Below are 22,249 nucleotides of genomic sequence, written 5' to 3'. Positions count from 1 at the left end.
AAAACGGTTGCTTGGCAACTTGCAGGCGGGCCACACCAACTTACGACCAATCCGCAAATTGCTGGCACGGGGACTGCTTCTCGGCGTCAATAACGCTTCTGCGCATGTGTCATCGTCTCGCGAGAGGGGGAAGGCTTTCTCTTTCTTCGCTGCCTTCCGGGCGACACAGGAAGTGGCCCCGGGGCGCAGGCGCAGTGGCTCCGCGGTAATTGGGGCAGTTTCCTCCACCAGCGTGAGGGTGCTTCGGCCTTGGGGTTTTCTGTTCGCGCCACCTCGCCTTCGCCTCCTCCTCGCCCGGGTGGGCTCGCAGGCCCCCGAGTTCCTCCCGCTCCCCGCCACCTGCCCCCCCGCCGCGGCGCGACTCAGGTAGGCCCCGTGCCGCCTCCCTCGCTCCCCGCGGCCATGGCGCCTCCGAGGCCGGGTCCCCCGGCGGAGTGAGCCCCGCAGCGAGGTGCCGGGGCGCGAGCCGGCCGGTTAGCTGGCTTCGTTACCGGCCCCTGGGAGGGACGCCAGAGCTGGAAGGGGCCTCGGAGTCATCTCGGGTCTAACCCCCTCGTCCCTCTTGTGGGGAAACTGAGGCACTGGGAAGGGTCGCGGAGTTGATGGCAGCGTGTGTCGCCTCTGCCCGCCCCGGTTACAGGTCTGGCTTATCAGATGCATGCTACCTCCTCGGAGGAGCCTTCCCCGACCAGTGTAGAAGGGCATCCATCCCCTTTAGTCTTCTCCCGCCTTAACGTCTCTTCGTTGCACCGACCACTGTCTGAAACTGATCTGTCTCTTTGTTTCCGGCCTTCTCTGCCAAGTGTTTGCTGTACACGCGGAGACACGCGTCCCCCAGGCCAGTATCTGTTCAGTCCCAGCCGCTGGGCCCAAGGCACTGTGCTGAGGGTCAGGCGTGTGCCAGGGAAGAATCCGGACAGCCCTCTGTCCTCCCGGAGCTGACCTTCTCTCGGGGAAGAGCCTGGTTGCAAACAGTATCAGACCCTGACAGGTGCCGTCCAGAAAACAGGGTGATGTCGTCCGAGGTTGGAGATGTCAGATGAGGAAAACGGGGACGCCTGTGAGGAGGTGACCTTTTGGCAACAGACGGGTCTAGCAGCCTTTACTGTAACCCTTTTAAAGCGGACCTTTCCGATGAGTTTGGGAAGTTGGCCAAGGTTGTGTCAACATCACCACAGTCCAGTTTTAGAACGTTTCCATCGCCCCCCAAAAGTGCTCGGGAGACAGCTTTTGAATCGGGGGTCTGAAGGTTCAGCCTGAGACGTCGGGGGGATGGGGGAGGGCGAGTCACCCCAGGCGGAAGGAACAGGTGGCAGCAATGTTCCAAGGCCGGGTGGACCTTGCTGTGTCCACGCGCAGGAAGGGCGTCAGCAGAGCCAGCCCGGCTGGAGCGCAACGGGTGGCGCAGGCGGGGAGATGCGGTTGCGTTGGACGCGTGTCCTCCGAACTGGAGGGGTCCCAGCGTCCTGTATGACACGCGGTCCCCGTGGCCTGGTGCATACTTGCATGACCCCTGCTCCTTCCCTGGGTTCCACGTGGCAGAAGCGTTCTCTCCCAACTTGAGAGCTGCAGAGAGGGAAGGAACAGAGAATTTTCAGGCGCCGTGCGTGTGTGCGCGCGACCTCCCTTGTTTTTCGCGGTTCTGTGAAGTGGGTATTCGTGGCCCTGTTTTCGGGGCTGAGGAAATCGAGGCTAAGCCACCTGCCCCAAGCCGTGTAGCCACTGGTTCCTGGACTCCGACTGCAGAAGCCTTGTGATTCCTTTGTTGTCATGCACTGAGCTGGTGTTGCCCGGGCACTGCTCACATTTAACGTCCTCTCTCAGAGTTGTTCTCAGATGCCGACGGGATCATAGCTGTTGCTTTGACCAGGTCGCTGGGCGCCCACTTTCTTCATGAAGTCGGGAAGCCCAGATGCCTTTCCAGAATCCCTGGCGGCCTCCCCATTCTGTGTTGTCCAGGATGTAATACCAGGCCTTTGGGTACTCGAGCGGACCCGATGGAGTAGTGTTTAAAACTTCTTGTACGGAGAAGTTGCTGAACTTTGCCGGGACTGGTTGCTTGTCTTAGTGACTTCGTTCGGAGATGCTGACCTAAAGCAGCGTAGAAGTTAGTAAGAAGAGACGAAACTCCCACTGAGTGGTGACCTGAAGAATGGGGCCTTTCGCTGGTTTACTGTTGTGTTCCTGGTGCCAAGGGCAGCGTCTCAAACTACGTGAGACATGGGTGAACTTATTTTCTGGCTGGTGACTGAAAAGCACTCGGCCGTAGTGTATTGGTTTACTAACGGTGGCAAACGTGCGAGGGAAACGGGGAAGCTGGCTGTGCGGTGTGTGGGAACTCTGTCTTGACAATTCCCTGTAAGTCAAAAACAGTCCTAAAGTAGAAAGTTCATCTTTAAAAAGTACCTGCTTATCACGTTTAGATGTCTTGAGAAGAGAGCAACTCATTTAGAGTCTTCTTTTTCTTCTGTGGCTGAATTAGCTTTAAGTTAGCTCTCAGTGATCTTGATTCCTGAAGGAAGGACCCGTCCTTAACGTTTTCCGTTACTTTTCAGGGCCAAAATGAGTCTGTTCGGAACAACCTCGGGTTTCGGAACCAGTGGGACCAGCATGTTTGGCAGCACAAGCACAGATAACCACAACCCCATGAAGGTACCGCTGAAAGCTTCACGCCACTTGGAGGAAATCACGCGCCAGGGCCTCCCCGAGTGAGAGACACTGAAGTGGTGTGGGAGCCTCCTTTGGGGCGAAAGCTCTGGAACTCTGTCTAGCCCACTTTCTCCAACTTGGGAGCACGGCAGCTGTGTCCACTGCACGAGTGTCCCGGGCACCCTAACTTCCCCCATCTCTTAAGTCACCGCGGTGCTTGTTAAAACTGTGGGTTCCCAGGGCCCGGCCCACGACTGTTGAGTTAGAATTTCCTTTGGGGTGGGGACAGGCGATGACTTTGATCTAGCTCTTTGAGGCCACAGTGAACCAGTGGGCCATCGCTTGGAAGATATCATGATGGGCATTCCATAGAGAGTGCTGGGTCTGGTCCCTCCCATCTTTGCTGGTCCTTCCCCTGGCTTCCCCTTTGGGATCCAAGTAAGAGAGGTCCAGTTCATTTAGTTCTTGAACACAGGGAAAGTCTACCCTGAGTGCTTAGTGAGAAAGAAAACAATTTTGAATGAAATTAATGATGCATACTTTGTAACACTGGCTTTTTCCCCCCAGGATATTGAAGTAACATCCTCTCCTGATGATAGCATTGGTTGTCTATCTTTTAGCCCACCAACCTTGCCCGGGAACTTTCTTATTGCAGGATCGTGGGCTAATGATGTAAGTGCTCCTTACGTGCATGTTCTAGAAGTCCTCTCTCTTTGTATGGACAGGGTTAGCTTTCCTTTTGGCTCCATTCTTTCCCAAGTGAATGAAGTGAATGAAGAAAGAAATCGGTTAGAGGGTGTGACCCTTCTGAGTGCACTGACATCATCTGTTACCCTGATTTTTGTTAAGAAAGCACGATCATAGGCATCACTCAAAACTTCCTCCTCTGGGGGGGCCTGGCCGACTCAGTCAGTGGAGCACATGTCTCCTGATCTCAGGGTTGTGAGCTCCAGCCCTGCGTTGGGTGTGGAGATTACGTACGTACATATACATACGTACGTACATACATACGACCGTAAAAAAATTTCCTACCTTAGTTCAGTAACTTGACGTGGATTCCCAGATCAAATGTAGTATCGTTGAGAATGACTGTTACCCGTGGTAGTATACGTAAATTTCTTTTATTATCCTGAAATGTTCTTAAGGCGTACATTAAGCTTGTTTAACTTCGGGTAAAGCACAGATCGTGCGTAGGTGTTACACTTAGCCTGTGGTGTACAAGAAGAAAGGCAAAAAAATCGCAGTACACAGAAAGAGAAAAACTCTGGTAGAAACATAAGCAAAGGATGTGAGGAGGCACTTCACAGAAGGAGTGCAGGTGGCCCCTTGGTGTGGACTGGAGCCATCCAACCACACTCCTGAGCAGACGAGTTCAGACTTAGGTGATAGACTGCGTCACGTTACCGAAAATTAAAAGCAGAAAAGCGTAACGCTTGGTCCCGGCAAAGATAAGCCGAAACCGTACGTGTACCTCTGCTGAGTACGTAGATTGCTACGGGGCTCCTGAAAGGTAATCGGCCATACCTGTGAGAAGTCCTTAAGTTTGTACGTTGCATCTTGGTGCTTCCCCTGTGGGGCATGAGGAACGTCCCCAGGCTGTCTCTTGCAGACTCTCCAGCGGTCTCTTCACTGTCCTCCCCGTCTTATGAAGCAGCTCGTGAGCTCAGGAGTAGAACAACTGGCCCAGGGCCCACATGTAAGGGAGGGGCGAGGCGGGGCCGCTACCCGATACCGCCTCATTTTAAGAAGTCTCCGTGCTAGTCCACTCATAATGGTATTCTGTGGTATGTTTGTATGCTGGGTTGCCATTTTAAAAGTTTTGGAAAAGATTTTTCGGCAGCAGGGAGGCAGTGGGGCGGCAGGGGGATGAAGAGAGGAGAACAGCAAGGGGAGGAAGGTAGCCGTGGCTGAGCAGGTTTGGTTTCTACATGTAGTTTCTGGAAAGACTTCAAATGAGTCACTAAAAAACGTCAGAAGAACGTGTAATGGCAACTAATGATGCAAGGGAGAAAAGTGCTGACGAGAGTGAAGGTCCTCTGTAATCTAGGTTTGTTTTTTTTTTTTTTATGTATATTTTTTTAACGTTTTATTTTTATTTTTGAGACAGAGACAGAGCATGAACGGGGGAGGGGCAGAGAGAGAGAGGGAGACAAGAATCCGAAACAGGCTCCAGGCTCTGAGCGGTCAGCCCAGAGCCCGACGCGGGGCTCAAACTCACAGACCGCAAGATAGTGACCTGAGCTGAAGTTGGACGCTTAACCGACTGAGCCACCCAGGCGCCCCTGTAATCTAGTTTCTTGAAGACAACGTGTGCATAGAAAGACAAAGCACAACAAACTTTTTTTTTTTTTTTTTTTAATGTTTATTTTGAGAGACAGAGCACAAGCTGGGGCGGGGCAGAGCGAGAGAATCCCAAGCAGGCTCTGCACTGTCAGCACAGAGCCCGACTCCGGGCTTGATCCTGCGAACCATGAAATCGTGACCTGAGCCAAAATAGACAGTCAGATGCTTAACCGAGGAAGCTACCCAGGCGCCCCTCAATTGCTTTGTTGTTAAAGTCAATGAGGTTGACAGGAGACGTTTCCGTTTGTGTAAGTTGCCCCCATTCCTTATCAGGTGTTAGCTGCGTGCAGCGTGCCATGGCTTGCTGTGTGTGCTCATTTGTCGTATCGCTTCAGGTTCGCTGCTGGGAAGTTCAAGACAGCGGACAGACGATCCCAAAAGCCCAGCAGATGCATACGGGGCCGGTGTTAGATGTCTGCTGGAGTGATGTGAGTCTCATTCAAGTTTTCGTGTTTTCTGCAGCGTAAAATCGTGTGTAATCCAGAGTTTGTGTTTCAACTTTTATATAACCCAAACCACACATAGCGTGTATCTGTACACATTGTTGGAAATTCTGAGTTTCTGAATGTGTTGATGTTCCTAAAGTGGTCCGTTAATGTTAGCTTTAGTTAATGTGAAAGCTTTTCTTGCATAAAAACTTCATTATTTTAGGGGTGCCTGGGTGGCTCAGTCGGTTGAGTGTCTGACTTCAGCTCGGTTCATGATCTCGCAGTCTGTGAGTTCGAGCCCCGCTTTGGGCTCTGTGCTGACAGCTCGGAGCCCGGAGCCTGCTTCCAATTCTGTGTCTCCCTTTCTCTCTGCCCCTCCCCTGTTCGCACTGTGTCTATCTCTTTCAGAGGTAAATAAACATTTTAAAAAATTAAAAAAACAAAAAAGCACAACTTCATCATTTTATTGACACGGTACCTTGGGCAAAGGGTTAAATAATTTCTGGAAACCTTTTTTTACCCTTATGCCATAAATTTATGTTGTTTTAAAATTGGAAATTTAGTATCTCAGAAAATAAATGCTAGAGAAAAAAAATAATATCTTTCTATTAACAGACATTTGAAGTCTTTTTTAGGGTTTTAGAATTCTGTTTTTCCTTCCAAATCTTGAACATCAGTCATATAAACAAATATGTCCAAGTTAATGTGGCTCTGAGCTTCTGCTGTGGATTGGGGAGAGTCTAAATGGAGACATCTTTCACAAGGCCCAGCAGAGAAGGGAAGGTGGGTGTGGCGGGCCGCAGCTGCGGAGAGGCCGGTCCCCTGGGTAGAGGAGGGCCTGGGGCACTGACAGCTCAGCCTTTCTCTCCCGCCACCGCTGTGGCCCGGTTGGCTGAGCTCAGCGGAGGCAAGAAAACAGGGGCCTGACTGACGGGCAGACAGATGTACCCCCATGCTGGGGAGGCTAGGCCTTCCGGCCCCTCCCAGGCCTTCTGTGTCATTTGTTCAGTCAGATTCATTAGGTATGATTTGCAGATGATGAAACGGAACCTTTTTAGCGTGTAATTCTGTCAGTTTTTGAGACTGCAGAGACTTGTGGTCGAAAAACAGAACATCAGCCCCCAGAATCCGCCCCCCCCCCCGCCCCCCGCCCTTATGTGGTACGTCCTCCTCCGATCCCAGCCCCTGGAAACCACTGGTGTGGTTTTGGTGCCCGTGGCTCTCCCCGTGCCGGGTCGCGCAGACAGCCCCGCCCCGCGGTGCCCCTTCAGTCCGCGTGGTGCCTTTGAGCCCCGTGCAGGTGGTCGTGCCAGTGGTTTGGCCCACTGCGTGGCCGGGTCATCGTTTGCTCACCCAGCCACCAGGAGAAGGATGTTTGGGTTGTTGCCCATTTTGGTCAGGAATCAGGCTGCTGTAAACACTTGGGTCCTGGAATTGCCACGAACAAAAGTTTTCATTTCTCCTGGGTAGATAATGGATTACTGGGTCGTATGGTGAGTATATGTTTTATGAGAAATTGCCAGTTACTCCTGTTTTATGTGGTCATTTTTAAGTGACGTGATCTTACTTAGTTTCTAACTAAGAAGGGAGTCTGCTACTCATCAATATTTCGGGATGGTTCAGGAGCCAGACTTGCTCCTGTTCTCATCATTAACTGTGATGGTCTTCTCTGAGCATTTTTGTCATCTGAAGGTGTTTTCTTGACATCTCTGATTGGGTTAGTATGAGACTGATAATAGATCTGTGAAAACAATTTGAAAAGATGCATTTTTTACAGATACAACTTATTGTTTTTTAAGTTTGTTTTGAGAGAGAGAAAGAGAGAGAGTGAGCACACGTGCAGGGGAGGGGCAGAGAAAAACAGAATCCCAGGGAAGGGGGGCGTGGCGCCTGAGTGGCTCAGTCGGTTGAGTGTCCGGCTCAGGTCATGATCTAACGGTTTCATGAGTTTGAGCCCCATGAGTTCACGCCCCGCATTGGTCTCTCTGCTGTTGGCCTGTCAGCTCAGAGCCCCCTTGGGATCCTCTGTCCCCTCTCTGCCCCTCCCCTGCTCACGCGCATGCTCTCTCTTTCTCTCCAAAAAAAAAAACCCGAAAACTCAGGCAGGCTGTGCGGTGTCTGCACAGAGCCTGACGTGGGGCTCGAACTCATGAACTGTGAGATCGTGACCTGAACTGAAATCAAGAGTCTGACACTAAACCCACTGAGCCACCCAGGGGCCCCACAACTTATTTTTAATTTGCACGTGGAAAAGTAATAACTTGAGTAAATTTAAAATACTTGATTTATTTTGCCTGTCTTTTTTTCGGATTTGGTGATGGATCAGAATGTAAAGTTTCTTACAAACTAGGTAAGAAGTAAAATGAACTGGTAGAGGATGTATTGAGTGGCTTCGGGATCTATAAAAACGAGAACAGCTTATTTCCTTTCTCCCGAGTCGTGCGTCATCTGCTGGAGGGATTGAGCACCGTAACGAAGGGTTCTGAGTTCTGAGAAGGTGTGCTGGTGCTGGGTAGTGGGGAACACAGAAAGCAACTGTAAATTTTGGGGAGGGGGCCGTGAAGGCTCCACTGAAGAGACAGGAGTTAGAGAAACGAACTGCACACAGGCCTCTAGTTTTTTGAGCATTGTGTCACCCAGTCCAGGCCTAGGTTCAAATTTGGGCTCTACTCTTCAGTGTTTTCAGTTTGGCAGGTTACCTGATCTCTCCATCTGTTTCCTCGTTTGTAAAATGAAGGTGATAATAATTACGACGGGTCATATTTAATTCAGCAGATAACTATCAGGCTCCTCTAGTCAGCTAAAGCCATGGGGGGGATAGAGTGGAAAACAAAGTAGGCCAGGTAGGCAAATACCGTATTCATGGAATTTCTGGTCTCTTAGGACAGACCTGTAGAAACAAGTAAGAACTCCAGGTGGCAGAACTTGTGACAGCTAGACTACGTGTACGTAAAGCGACGGGCACGGTGTTAGACGACGGGCTTGCCTGAGGGAACGTAGTGAGTGGCCGAGTCTAGGCCCAGACCCAGACCTTCCTGGCTCCAGAGCCCATGCGCTTGACCGCCTCCCTCATAGGCCTACAGGAAGGGAAATGGGCCAGCGTGGGAAGAGCGTCCGGGAGAGGAAGCCGCGTACGTAACGGCACGGAAGCACGAAAGAGCCAGAATGACCGTGGAGGCATAAAAACCAAACTTGGCGAAGATGATTCTTTGCCCTCTGAGGACATTTTCGCTCCGTGGCCGTAGCAGCGTGGAGAGCAGCTGGGTGGAGAACACAGGGCCGGGGAACACGAGTGCTGTCGTCTGCCCCGCCTTCGGGTCCATTAGCCTCGAGGTCGGCGCCCACTGGGCTCTCGTGTGCCCGCTGCCGCGTGGTGCTGGTCACGGCTGGTAGGATGGGCGTTGCCGGTGCGATGGAGAGGCCGGCGCGTCCCTCGCTCTGGGGGTGGCCATCGCACGCGTCGGTATCTTTCTGAGGGTTCACAGAGTGAGCCTTCCGACGTCACTGACACACAGGCAGGTTGTATCTTGTCTTTCAGTTGCAGAACTGGTGACTTTCTATGGGAAGAAACTTTTGCTGGGGAAGAATGGCAGTAAATCTTTGAGCTTTGGAACCAGAAATGACATAATCTGGGTCACTGGTCAGCAGACTGTGGCCCGTTACCTATTTTTGGGAATAAAGTTTATTGGAACACAGCCACACTCCCTCATGTACATAGTGTGTATGGCTGCCTTCAAGTGTAACACTTCAGGAGTTGCAACGGAGACCTATAAAGACGAAAATTCACTAAATAAATGGCCCTTTAAGAGAGAAATTTGTGGGGCGCCTGGGTGGCTCAGTCAGTTGGGCGTCCGACTTCAGCTCAGGTCATGATCTTGCAGTCTGTGAGTTCAAGCCCCACGTCGGGCTCTGTGCTGACAGAGCCCGGAGCCCATTCAGATTCTGTGTTTCCCTCGCTCTCCGCCCCTCTCCCGCTCTCACTGTGTGTGTCTCTCTCTTTCTCTCAAAAGTAAAATAAAAACATAAAAAAAATTGTTTTTTAAAGAAAAAAATTTGCCAACCGCTGGTCTAGAACTTTCCATTTAGTACCTTTCTTTTTAAAACTTATCTTGTGCTTCTTCGTATTTGACCTAATTTATGAGTTCTGTATTTGAATTTTTTTAAACATTTGTTTATTTTTGAGAGAGAGAGGCACAGAGCGTGAGTTGGGGAAAGGTAGAGAGAGAGGGAGACACAGAATCTGAAGTGGGTTCCAGGCTCTGAGCTGTCAGCACAGAGCCCAACACCGGGGTTCGAAGTCACGAACCGTGAGATCCTGACCTGAGCCGAAGTCAGACACTTAACCGACTAAGCCACCCAGGCATCCCTGTATTTGAATATGTTTAAAATCACCACACCATGATTGCTAATTTTTTAAGCTGTTCTATAGTTTACATAGGACCAGTGATGTTTGCAAATTAGCGTAAGGGCACCTGGGTGGCTCAGTCAGTTAAACGTACCAACTTCGGCTCAGGTCAGGATCTCACGGTTCGTGACTTCGAACCCCGTGTCGGGCTCTGTGCTGACAACTCAGAGCTTGGAACCCACTTTGGATTCTGTGTCTCCTTCTCTGTCTGTGCCCCCCCACATGTGCTCACTCTTGCTCTCTCATAAATAAATAAACATTAAAGAAATTTAAAGAATAAGAATTAGTGTAGTCTTATGGTGTGCACTTCAGAATGTTATTGGATACATAGGCGAACAAATGTGTAATGATTACGGATATATACGTGTGTCTACATAGATACTGTAAATGTGTTTACGCTTGGTGATTCTAGGTGAAGGGTTTACGGATGTTCATGGTTTTATTCCTGCAACTTTTGTGAGGGCTTGAAATTCATTAAAAAAAAAAAAAAAAAAACAGCTTAAAATTAAAGCAAGAAAAAATGTATAAACGTCCCTTGGTAATACACACAGACAGAGGATATGCAAAAACTACTCCCAGAGGGTAGTGAGTGGCCCATAAGGAAGGAGCCGGGTCAGGGGTGGGAGACCTCATTTTCCCTGTATAACTTCAAGTGCTATTTGAATTGTTTTCATCCTGTTTACGTGGTATTTCTTAGAAAAATAAATCAGTAATAAAGAAATGAAGCTAAAACACGTTTTGGGTATGACAGTGTAGTTTATAATATACCAGCCCCCAGATAATTAGAAAAATAAAAATTGCAGGGGCACCGGGTGGCTCAGTCGGTTAAGCCTCCGACTTCGACTCAGGTCATGATCTCATGGTCCTTGAGTTCGAGCCCCACGTCGGGCTCTGTGCTGATCGCTTAGCGCCTGGAGCCTGCTTTGGATTCTGTGTCTCCCTCTCTCTCTGCCCCTCCCCACTTGTGCTCTTTCTCTTTCCCTCTCTCTCTCAAAAATAAACATTTAAAAATTTTTTTAAAAATTGCAAAACGAAACCTGCCTCAATATGATCAACTTAATATACAGATAGAAATTTTATTTTTTTTCAATGACAAATTTTCTCCACTTTCTTTTAGGATGGGAGCAAAGTATTTACAGCATCATGTGATAAAACTGCCAAAATGTGGGACCTCAACAGTAATCAAGCAATACAGATTGCACAGGTAATAAACAGCGTCTGCAAAAGGCTGGTGCCCGTGGGCCTCAACATTCACGTATCTGACATTCCAACACCCGTGTGCGGCTTGCCTTTTCCCAACTGTATTTGGATACTCGTTCGTTCGACAAGCATTTATTGAATGCTGCCGTATCCCAGGCACTTTCCGTAGGGGTAGAGACGCGGCAGAGTAAGAAAGACACTTGCCACACGCCCGTGGAGCTGTTAGCCTGCTCGGGGACAGCAGGCACCCCCTTGTGGAAGGACTGCTGAGGCAGGAGTAACGGAGGCAAGAGAGCCAAGAACCAGAGGGTCTGACCTGTTGGAGAAGGGCCCCTTGACATGGAAACATTTTCAGAAAGGCATCACATACTCCGAGATCACGGGGCTGTGTGACTGTGCCAGAAGCGTCTCCTTGATTTCTTGATTCGTGCCACCTTAGTATAAACAACAGTGGTGGAGTCCCTACTCGTCACTTCTGAAAATGCCTCCCTAGGAAGGGTTTACTTTTACCCTCACGTGCTCGCTAATTAGGGGGAAATAAAACTGACGTTTGTCAGAATGGTAGGTAGATACATGTTCTTGGGGTAAATTGGGTGTCATGGTCATGGGGAAAGGCTTGGATATCCTTTGGTGTTTGTTTGCTACGACCTTGATATTTAAGTTCGTTCCTTCTCTGAGTTTCCAGAACTGGGGCCGTTCGGCACATGGTTACATTTATCTTGATCTGTTCTGATTGTGTTTCGAAAGCACGACGCTCCTGTTAAGACCATCCATTGGATCAAAGCTCCAAACTACAGCTGTGTGATGACTGGCAGCTGGGATAAGACTTTGAAGGTATGATCATGCCATTGAGGGGACTGCATGGCCTGACCGGGATGGACATTTCCTTCTCATGCTGTTTGGACTAAAGCTCTGAATGGTCAGTTACTGGCGTTTTGGTTTTTTGTTTTTCCTTCTAGTTTTGGGACACACGATCGTCAAATCCCATGATGGTTTTGCAACTCCCTGAAAGATGTTACTGCGCCGATGTGGTGAGGAATTTCTGACTCAATATGTATCCTTTTAAGAGAAATACAAAACTCGATGACGTCTTGCAATTAGAGGATAATGTAAAAATCCCTCGCATTTCAATAATAAGTTCCCAGAGGATGTAGTTCAGATCTCCCGTCGTCTTGAATCAGGAGATTTTTGTGCTGGATTTGTTCCAAAATTACTGAATCCTGCTGCCGGGGTTTTTTTTGCCACTTGTGTTTTGAACGTACGCAGGAAGCCACGTGCCATCGGGGCTGTAACGCTTTTTGGTTGCTGTAGAAAAACCGGCGACAGCTTTGTGGCGTCGCACGGGCCCTTTGGGGACTGTGAGCGGGAGAGAAACCGAAGAACTCTCTCCGTCCATCTGGTGATAAGTCTTAAAGTTTTGTGCGAACTACCAGTAATCGCACCTTTAGGAATTTATTGTGAGAAAAATGACGCAGATGCGTTTTGTTTTGTGTAACGTACCGAAACCTTGGATGTGACCTAACGGGCCAACAGGACCAGGGAGCTTAAACGGACCCGGTGCTTTGTTTGTTTGAGGGAAAATTGCACAGTCGCCAGTAGCGTTCTCGGAACACACACCTCGAGTGCAGGATCCACGTCACGTAGGAACATACGGACGTGCCTGTGTGCGCGTAATGCTCCGAGAAACGCCGCAGTAACACGCTGTGATAGTGACAACAGCTGTCATCTGGAGGGATGGTGTAGGTGACTGTGATTTCTTGTCTCTTCCTCAGGGTACTTTTCAAGTGGTCGTATTTCATGGTTTTAAAAAACGAGCCTTTTAAAAATGGACGTTCTCCTTGCAGATACGGTTTCTGCAGGTTTTCATGAAACATGTTGATACCGGTGGTCTGTTTTAGATTAAAAAAAATTCAGGCTTATTTTTGTGACTCTAAAAGAATTTCGATCTAATAGTTTTGTGTAAAAAAACCACAGTCCTTCATTTGAAGCACGCCCCTGCCTCCCTCCATTCCCTAGATCTACCCTATGGCCGTGGTGGCGACTGCAGAGAGGGGACTGATCGTCTACCAGCTAGAGAATCAGCCCTCCGAATTCAGGAGGATAGAATCCCCGCTGAAACACCAGGTGAGTCGCGTGACCAGGACGCACATACTTAGAGCCCGTGTCACACGCACTTCACTGCGCACGATTGGGATACGGTTGTGCTTCCAGACCCGTGTAAGCATTTTCTTTTTTTTTAAAGTTTGTTTGTTTAAAGGTCTTAAAGTTTATTTCTTTGGGCAGAAAGTGAGCGTGAGCAGGGGAGGGGCAGAGAGAGGGAGAGAGAGAATCCCAAGCAGGAGCTGTCAACACAGACCCCGATGCAGGGCCTGGACTCCCAGATCATGAGCTCGTGACCCGAGCCGAGATGAAGAGTCGGATGCCTAAGCAACCGGGCCACGCGGGCGCCCCGGCAAGTAGTTTCAGAGGGGGTGAAGTTAAGGGTATAAGCGAGCACTTAGTGAGGAACTACTGTCCGTCCCTGGACAAGCCAGACTTCTCTGTCCTCTCCAGACGTGCCCCGGACAGCTGGATGCTGCAGAATCAGATCGCATACCCCCGCGGGCTGGTTCCGTCGTGGGCATAGCTCCCAGCCTCCGCTGTGCCTTCATCCCGCCCAGTCACCGGGTTTTTCTCGTCCGCTCACCTGCCACAGACTCTTAGATTTTCTTCACTTGAAACTGCTAGGCTCTCCCTCCCCTACCTTTGTCTCCGCACATCCATCCGGCTCCTGCTCAGAGAGCATCCGGACCGGCGGTGGGGAGCTTCTCTTCCTCCCGCTGAACCTAGAAGTCTGCCTGCGCCTGCACCTGGCCCCCGCTTTCTCCCGCCAGTCAGGGGACGTGTGCCCCTGGGGAAGGCCCATCGTGTGGAGGGGGTCTGTGGAGCCTCGTGCTGCTGGTCCCCATCGCCTCCGGGGACGGGGGTTGTCTGGACTCCCACCCCCTCCTGATGTCACAACCGGCCCTGACATGCGCCCTAGTCTTCCTCACCCGAGAAAACACTCTTGGCCCACATCCTTTGGTCCCACCCGGACCCCTTTTTCCTCCGCAGTTAAGCATCTCACCTGCGCTTTCTTGGTTTCCTTACCTCCCACTCACTTCTCACCCGACTCCCTTGAGACTTCTGCCTCCGTGACTCCTCTGAAACAGCTTTTGGCTGGCCACCGAGGGCTTCCTCGTCAGCGATTCCGGTGGACGCTGACCAGCCGTCCTCTTCTGTCAGCCCAGCAGCATTCGCCACTGTCCCTACATGTTCTCAAACACCCCGTCCCTGTTCTCCGCGACGCCCGCCTCTTACCACCTGCCTCGCGGTTGCTGCTTCGTCTTCCTCACTGCTGCTTGCTGCGTGTCGGGTGCCCCGGGTGTCTGCCCTTGGCCGCGCTGCCTCCTCTCCTGAAGCAGGACCTCCTCTCCCGTCCCTGCTGTCATGTTGGTAAACCTTGTGGGCTGGGGACTCAGATCCCCCACAGACCTCGCCTCCGGGATGCCTGCAGGACACCCCTAGTCTGACAGCTCCTTGACGTGTCTCCCGACGTCTCTGCCCAACAGTATCCGTCACCAAACCCGGGACGACTTTCTGCAGATCTTCATTTGGGTGTTGCCCCTCCTCAGGCTTCTCCCTGGCCCTTTTCCCCCAAACTGCGTGTGTGCGTGTGTGTATATACCTTAGAGATAAACGCGTGATGTGTCTCGTGTGTTTCGTTTTGTGCTGCCCACTAGAAAGTAAAACTCAGTAAGAGCAGACATTTCTCTTTGTTGCTGCTTCGTTCCCAGCTGCAGCCCGGTCTGGTGGGTAGAAGGCTTCTGTAGATGTTTGCTGAGCAAAACAACGATCTTAACCTGCTCCTGCCCCCCACCCCCCACCCCCCACCCCCCACCCCCAGCATGTTCCTCCCCAGGTGCTCTGCCTCTCATGAGACCCACCTGCTGTTGTCAATGCTGCGAATCGGAAAGGCATCCTTGATCTGCTCCCCCTCCTTTCCGCCTGTCCCCCTGATCCCCAGGTTCACTTCTGCAGGTGTTTTAGAATCTGTTCATTTTGTTCCTTCCCTCCCACCACATCTAATCCAAATCTCCTCGAATGACTGTAAGAGGTTCTGTCTGTGCCCTCCTTTGATCTGCTCTCCACGCGTGGGTTGGGGGGGCTCTTTCTTCTAGTGGCACGTCTGACTTTGCCACACCTCTGCCGAAAAGCCAGCAGTGACTTCTCATTTCCCTTTGGATAAATCCCAGATTCCCTGACAAAACCTAGTCTGATCTGACTTCACTTCCTGCTTCTAGGCACCCTGGCCTTTCATTTGTTGAGGCATGCCATCAGCCTTTGCGTAGGGCTGCTGTGTGGTTGTGTTCTTGTAGATGGTGCCCCCTAGAGGTGTGCAGTTCCTGGGCTCTGTGCTGAGCATGGGAGGCACAGCTTGACGAGCCATGGTTCCTGCTGACCTCTAAGAACTTACAGATTTTGTCTCTTTACATTAGTTTTTTTTCTACTCGAAGAAGTAATGGACTTTCTGTTCAAAAAAAGGCAAATGGTACAGAAATAGAACTAGCCTGTGCTTTTCTGTTTACTTAGGAAATTTGTGCGCTCTAATAAGTGTTACAATAACAGAGACTGCTCTTTACTGTCATTCTTCTATGGCTTCGTCCCAGGCTCTGATGCTGCCCTCGTGCCTCCCGAGCCCCTCTAGGAAGATGAAATGTCCAGTTTGGGGAGGGTGGGTGGTTCTCGGGGGTAGGCCAGGTTGTCACATCTAGAAGGAGGAAGTGACGGGGTGCCTGATCGGCTCAGGCGGTTAAGCGTCCGACTCTTGATTTCGGTGCAGGTCGTGATCTCACAGTTGGTGAGCTAGAACCCCGCGCCAGACTCTGTGCTGACAGCGCGGAGCCTGCGTGGGATTCTCTCTCCCTCTCTCTCTCTCTCTCTCTCTCTGTCTCCCCTCCTCCTCCCTGCCACCCCCACTCGCCGGCATGCTCTTCTGTCAAGGTAGGTGAAAGGATAGAAGGAGGCACTGAAGACCCAGGCCCTGGTCCTGTGCCACAGGGGCTGGTCCCAGGCTCTTCTGTGGGGTCTTCTGTAGAGTCCCGGAGACCCTCCTTTGGGTCCCCAGACCCAGCGTTCGATGGGGTGCGGTGTGTTGCTTCTGCATCGTGTGGTCACAGTTAGAAAGTGCTGGCCACGTGCACTGTCCCGCTCGGCCCTGGTTTCCCCTGTGGTTGCCGGGCAGGCGCCGTTTCCCTCTTGTGCCTGGGGAAGCGGATTCAGAAGCATTGGGCGAGTTGCCGCAGGGAGCCCACCTGGTGGTGAGCCGTGGGTCAGAGACGCGAGTGCGCCCCCCGCCCCACGATGGGGCGGCACCGGGGTAGGATGTGGCGGGGCTCCGAGGGCCACACGAACTGCGGGAGTGACAGGCCTTTGTGGCGCCAGAGGCCGAGCGGCACCGGACGGAAGCACGCCGTCTGCGGTCTATCCGCAAAGTCACGTGGCCGAGTACGAGTGGTTTCCCCGAAGGTGGACAGTGATGTTTACTGGAGGATGAGCAGTCACTTCTGTGTCATATTTGTATAATGTGTTTCTGGTTCTTCTGAAACCCCAAAACAGGGTGAAAATGATTCGTCTTCAGTTGGTTACATAATATGTTCTGGTTGTTCTGAAACCCAAAAACGGGGTGAAGATTATTTATTTTCACTTAGTTACGAAATCTTGTCTTTTACACTGTGATAACGTGTAAACGTTCTCTTTTTCTGCCTCCAAACGGTAGCATCGATGCGTGGCTATTTTCAAAGATAAACAGAACAAGCCGACTGGTTTCGCTCTGGGAAGTATCGAGGGGAGGGTTGCTATTCACTACATCAACCCCCCAAATCCGTAAGTGGGCTCAATTCGCTTGTGGATTTTCACTGGAGACTCTTTCAGAAAGGAAAACTCAGTTGGGCCTTTGCTTTTCAGTGCCAAAGACAACTTCACCTTCAAATGTCACCGCTCGAACGGAACCAATACCTCAGCTCCTCAGGACATCTACGCGGTATGTTTTTAGAAACTTTAACCTTGAGAACCTGTCTAGAAACTAGACCTGGAGGTGGGTGGCTGAGTCATTAGGGGTCACAGGCAGAGATAGATGACTTACGCTGTAGGGCCCGGGTTTCTGTTTTTATGACACACTGTCTTTGCTCTCCGCCTGCTGCTTCGGGCTCTCGCTTCGGGCTCTTGGAGCCATCCACCTCCTTTCGGGTGCTGGTAGGCAGTTGATTCGCTTAGCTAAAACTCAGAAATTGCCGTTTGCTGAGAAAGAAAAAGGCATTCCTGTGGGGTCCTCTCCGCAGTGTCGGTAGCCGCATACTTGTTGATTTTTGCTGACTTGTGTTCCCAGCAAGAGGCGTGACTCAATTCTGGGCTGGCAGTTGATTCTGGAAGCATGGCTAGTTTCTTCTGTGATCAGCGGGCAGCCGGCTCTCACAAAGTGACAGTCTGTATGTTTTGTTTCGTACGTGCAGCAGGAAGCACGTCCTGGTAGAGACGTGCTTTCTCCTCTGTCGTCCGCTTCTCACTGTGCGTGTCGATCCCTTCAGGTAAACGGGATCGCATTCCATCCTGTTCACGGCACCCTTGCCACTGTGGGATCCGATGGCAGGTTCAGCTTTTGGGACAAAGATGCCAGAACGAAACTAAAAACTTCGGAACAGTTAGATCAGCCCATATCGGCCTGCTGCTTCAATCACAATGGGAACATATTTGCCTACGCTTCCAGCTACGACTGGTCAAAGGTGAGGATTCCCAGTCCTGCCCTGGGCTCTCTCGGGTGACAACGCCAGGCTGGGGGCGGAAGGCCCGGGCTCGAGCTGTGACTCTTCTCCGGACTCGCCGGTGACCTTGGCAGGTCACCGTCACGTCACCTCCACGGGAAATGGCAGGCCTTCCTCGCCAGGTGTGCAGACCCCGTGAAGTCATACCTGTAGAGCCTTTCCCTGGGACCCTGCCCCTGGGCAGGGTCTGGTCACCGTGAGCCCAGAAGCAGGGGGAGCTGGAAGCCGCACGTCCTTCAGCGATGGCTGGGGCGGTGGCCAGAGAGGAAGCGGTCATGCAGGGGGCAGGGGCCGCAGGGCCAGGTCACCGAGCTTTGGCTGGAGGCGTGGCTTTTTTGTGTATTATCTGGGGAGAGGGTTGAGGGGCTGACCGGATCGTGGCTGCATTTTTGAGGCGTCCCGGCGTAGCGGCGGAGGGACCTGACTCGGGTGCTTGAGTTCCGGGCCACTGGCTGATGTCTGCTGTCTCTCGGCCAGCCCACGTGCTTGCTTCTCAGCGGCTGGTTCTCCTGGATTGTTCGACCCTTGTCTCTCTCGTCCCCTCCCCCAGCAGCCTTTCCACCGTGTCTTCCCTCCCATCGGCACACGTGTCTGTCTTCTGGCCCGTCTCCTTCTGCCCTCCTGCCACCGCAGACAGGCGCGGGACTCCCTCAAGCCACTCCATTCTCTTCTCCTCCCAGCGCCTTCTCTCCCTCCCCGCCAGCTCCTTTGTCCTCCAGCCTGGGGCCGTGCCGGAGTTCGAGGAGGAGCCGCGTTTCCCTTGACCGATAGACCTGTCGGAAGAGGTTAACGCCTGCTAGCTTCTGTTGTTTTGGCCGCCTCCGGGATGCTGCCCCTCCTGGTCAGCTCTCAGCCTGACTGGTTCTGCTCGGGGTTCTCCACCGTAAACCAGTGACCCTTCGGTTTCTGACTTGATTCCTGAGCTCTTCCGGTATCATGGTCCCGACAGGATGTGTGTACCTGGTGCCCTAGGGTACCTTCACTTTGGGAGAAGAGTCCTGCTGACTCCCACCCACACATCCTTTATCCTCCAGGCTTGCTGCCTCTCCCGTGTCCAACCTCTGTGTCAGTCACCATCCGCTCTCTTGGGGCATAGGTCTTGGTCTCAGCTTTGATTGTCTCTTTTTCTCAGAAGAGCCGGAAGTCACTGTCTCTGGCCGCTCTGCCTGTGGCCGCCCTGCCTGTTCAGCACGTTGTTATTTTTTCTTATAATTTTTAATTTTTTTTTTTAAGCTTAATTTATTTTGAGAGGGGGAGAGCACGAGCAGGGTAGGGGCAGAGAAAGAGGGGGAGAGAGAATCCCGAGCAGGCACTGCACTGTCAGCACGGAGCCCGACGCAGGGCTGGATCCCACAAACCATGAGATCGTGACCTGAGCTGAAATCAAGAGTCGGACACTTAACCGACTGAGTCACCCAGGCGCCCTTCAGCACGTTATTTTCGATGCCTGCCCCGGCCTCTACAGATGTGCCCCCTGTGGCTGAGCGTTTGCTGATGCGGGCCGTGCAGCTGCTTTGGTTTTCGTCAGGCAGCTGTACTGACGTGTCCCTGCAATGCAGTCGTCGTTGTGCGGAGTGATCAGTTTCAGCATCCGTATATGTGCCCGTGAAGACTTCACCCCAGTCGAGAGAGTGCATTTATCACCCCCAGAAGTTTCCGTGTGCATTGCTGGAATCGTTCTCCCCACACACAACCGGTGATCTGCTTTCTGTCTTTATAGATGAGTTTGCAGTTTCTAGAGCTTTATGTAAAAGGAGTCCTACAGGGGCCCCTGTGTGGCTCAGTCGGTTAAGCCTCCGACTTCAGCTCAGGTCAGGATCTCATGGTCTGTGGGTTCGAGTCCCACGTCGGGCTCTGTGCTGACAGCTGGGAGCCTGTTGCCCCTCCTGTCTTCCTGTCTGCCCCTCCCCCACTCACACAGTCTCCATCTCGAAAGTAAATAAACAGTTAAAAAAAAAAAAGGAGTCCTACACCACACGCTTTTTTTTGCCCGGCATCTTTCACTCAGTGTGATGATTGTGGAATTCACGCACAGCGTGGAGCGTATCCCTGGTCCATCCTTTTCACTGTGTAGCAGCCCGTGGCACGACTGTGCCCCGCGTGTCTGTCCCTCCACCCGTGGAGCCACACGCTCAGTTTTGCAAAGTGTGCACTTCTGGTTCTGGCTGATTTGGTGTTGGAGCCAGGTGGTGGCCTGAGGCCTCGATTTCTCCACGGGGCTCCGTGTGTCGCAGGCTTGGAAACATTGGTAGTGGAAGGAAGTGAGAAAGTTCATCGCCGTGAAAGCCGCTCAGGATGAGTTTGTCCGGACAGGTTGCGCCAGCTCGTAGCGCCCGCTGCTTAAATCCTCGTTCTCGTTTGGAAGGAGTTGCTTTGGGAATTTCACCCTGTTCTGGTCTAAGGATCGTTGTCTCCAGGATGCGACCGTGATCACTTACGATTAGTACTCTCAGTTTGCTGCCCGAGTGTACCTTTCCAGAAGAGCTGCACCTTGCGTGTTACGATGAGAACGTATGGTCACCACTGAGCAAAGCTTCTAGAGCCACCTCGGCACATCTGCCCAGGGATGGGCAAAAACCTGTCGTCACGGGGGAGGCAGAGGGCAGTCAGTGTCCCTTCCCCCCTCCCTGTTCCCACGCTTCTGGTCCCTGGAGTGCTGCCTTTCTGCCTTGCCCCGCCCCCATCATCTCCCTGAAACAGGTCTGTCATGTGTCTCTCTCTCTTTCTTTTTGTTTTTGGTTTATTTTTGAGAGAGCAAGCAAGCAGGGGAGGGGCAGAGAGAGAGGGAGACAGAATCCCAGGCAGGTTCCGCGCTGTCAGTACAGAGCCCGATGTGGGGCTTGAACTCACGAACCGTGAGATCACGACCTGAGCCAAAACCAAGAGTCCGACGCTTAACCGACCCAGCCACCCGGGAGCCCCCCCGTATCACTCTTAATGCCACTTATGACTTTGGTGGCTGCTGTTCCTTTTCCCTGTGGGATAATGTTTAAAGCCCCCCTGTCTGCCCTTCCCAGCCCTTCAGAGTCCAGCCTGGTCCAGATTTTTCTGGCTCCCCCAGAGTCATACCGATCTCCTTCCACCTCAGCATGGGCACAAGCAGACGCACTGACGGCCGTGCGTGCCTCCGCTTCTCTATGGGTCCGCGTGGGGAGGCTTGTCCCGGACCCTGCCCTCATGCCCGGGAAGCCTCAGAGCAGACGTCCGCTCTGCTTCAAGGCCTCAAGTCCAGGCCAGTCCTCCCCCGTCCTCCTGGGAGGCTCAGCTCCTCCCGTGGGCGGCCCTCCGGGCCTTGAAGTGGGGGTGGGCTGAAGAGTCTCCATGCCAAAAATACATAAAAGATGGTCCGTCCTAGGGGGACACCAAAGACGGACTTCCTCCACGCCCTTAACCTTTCCTCCAAAACCGGTTTCTGCTTAACGTTTGTTTGCCTTTTCTTTCTCGCCAGAAACCTGTTTTGTTCCCCCAGAGAGATTCTGTTTGATGCACGAAGCACAGGACTTGGTGTGTGCCGAGTGCCCACAAAATGCTAACTTTTGCTTTCTCATAATAAGCTCGTTGTGTTTTTTTCCCTTTAGGGACATGAATTTTATAATCCCCAAAAGAAAAATTACATCTTCCTGCGCAACGCAGCCGAAGAACTAAAACCCAGGAATAAGAAGTAGCGGCCAGGGACCTCTGGGCCGTCGGGAGTCGTTCTCTCTCACTCTGCCTCGTCTTTGTACGAATTTGGGTCCCAGTTTTTGGTAGGTTGTCAGCCATGGATGTGGATTTCAACCCCTGGAGAAAACAATCATTGTTCGGCAGTCGGGAGCCCAGCCGGCCACGGCGACCGCCTGTCACAGGTCTGTGCTGTGGCCCTGAGGGGACTGAAGTCATTAGAGAAGTCAGATTCCTGTGGGCGACTGCCAGGCATCTTTCAGCGCTTCATTCAGCCACGTCTGTATTAGAGAACATTGGGGAACATTCTACGGACGCTGTACTGTATTTTGTAATAAAATATTTTGAAGATTGCCTCCTAAGCTCCCTTTGTCTCTCTCTCCCCTGGCCTGCCCCCTAAGCTCTCACATGGTTGTCCTGCCCAGCATGATCATGGGTTTTGATTTGTGATGTGAGACGCCGTTGGGGGAGCAGCAGTCTTGCTGAGGAGGGCGGGAATCCTGAGCCGTGCGCGGGGGGCCGGCCGCTGCTTCTCCAAGCACCGGCTTCTTTCGTCCCGTCTTCCACGTCCCCGGTGTCGTTTGGCTCTGCGGGCGGACGTCCTGGTGGCTGGGACGGGGCCTGTTCCGTGTGCAGACCCAAGCGGGTGATGTTTGTGTGGCCCTCAAGTTAGGAGCGAGCCCCCTGCATGAGACATGCTCTGAACTCACGCCCGGTAACTGTTT

General features: G+C 52.1%; 1 protein-coding gene across 2 annotated transcripts; it reads left to right on the top strand.

Annotated features, from left to right (window-relative positions):
• Nucleotides 1-170: 170 nt before the first annotated feature.
• RAE1 (ribonucleic acid export 1) lies at nucleotides 171-21,880 on the top strand. Of its 2 annotated transcripts, XM_019426461.2 has the most exons (13): nucleotides 171-366; nucleotides 804-838; nucleotides 2,556-2,652; nucleotides 3,217-3,321; nucleotides 5,328-5,420; nucleotides 10,943-11,029; nucleotides 11,773-11,859; nucleotides 11,985-12,056; nucleotides 13,042-13,149; nucleotides 16,823-16,929; nucleotides 17,011-17,086; nucleotides 17,631-17,825; nucleotides 21,443-21,880. In XM_019426461.2, exons 3-13 carry the CDS (start codon nucleotides 2,563-2,565, stop codon nucleotides 21,527-21,529), a joined length of 1,107 nt encoding a protein of 368 aa, XP_019282006.1. In that variant the 5' UTR covers nucleotides 171-366; nucleotides 804-838; nucleotides 2,556-2,562; the 3' UTR covers nucleotides 21,530-21,880. The 2 variants fall into 2 exon arrangements, with proteins under 2 accessions (XP_019282006.1, XP_019282005.1); XM_019426460.2 differs by lacking the exon at nucleotides 804-838.
• Nucleotides 21,881-22,249: the final 369 nt, after the last annotated feature.

Source organism: Panthera pardus, unplaced genomic scaffold, assembly GCF_024362965.1.
Source record: "Panthera pardus isolate Hobbes unplaced genomic scaffold, ASM2436296v1 HiC_scaffold_25, whole genome shotgun sequence".
NCBI classification, from domain to species: domain Eukaryota; kingdom Metazoa; phylum Chordata; class Mammalia; order Carnivora; family Felidae; genus Panthera; species Panthera pardus.
Note: the sequence above shows the minus strand (reverse complement) of the source record. Positions and strands in the feature narration are given on the sequence as shown.

What these genes read in the sequence shown, in the direction of transcription:
- RAE1 (XM_019426460.2), top strand. Translation starts at nt 2,563, where the DNA reads ATGAGTCTGTTCGGAACAACCTCGGGTTTCGGAACCAGTGGGACCAGC. An exon ending in ATAACCACAACCCCATGAAG is followed by an intron (nt 2,653 to 3,216) that starts GTACCGCTGAAA and finishes TTTTCCCCCCAG; the next exon opens with GATATTGAAGTAACATCCTC. An exon ending in GATGTTACTGCGCCGATGTG is followed by an intron (nt 12,057 to 13,041) that starts GTGAGGAATTTC and finishes TCCATTCCCTAG; the next exon opens with ATCTACCCTATGGCCGTGGT.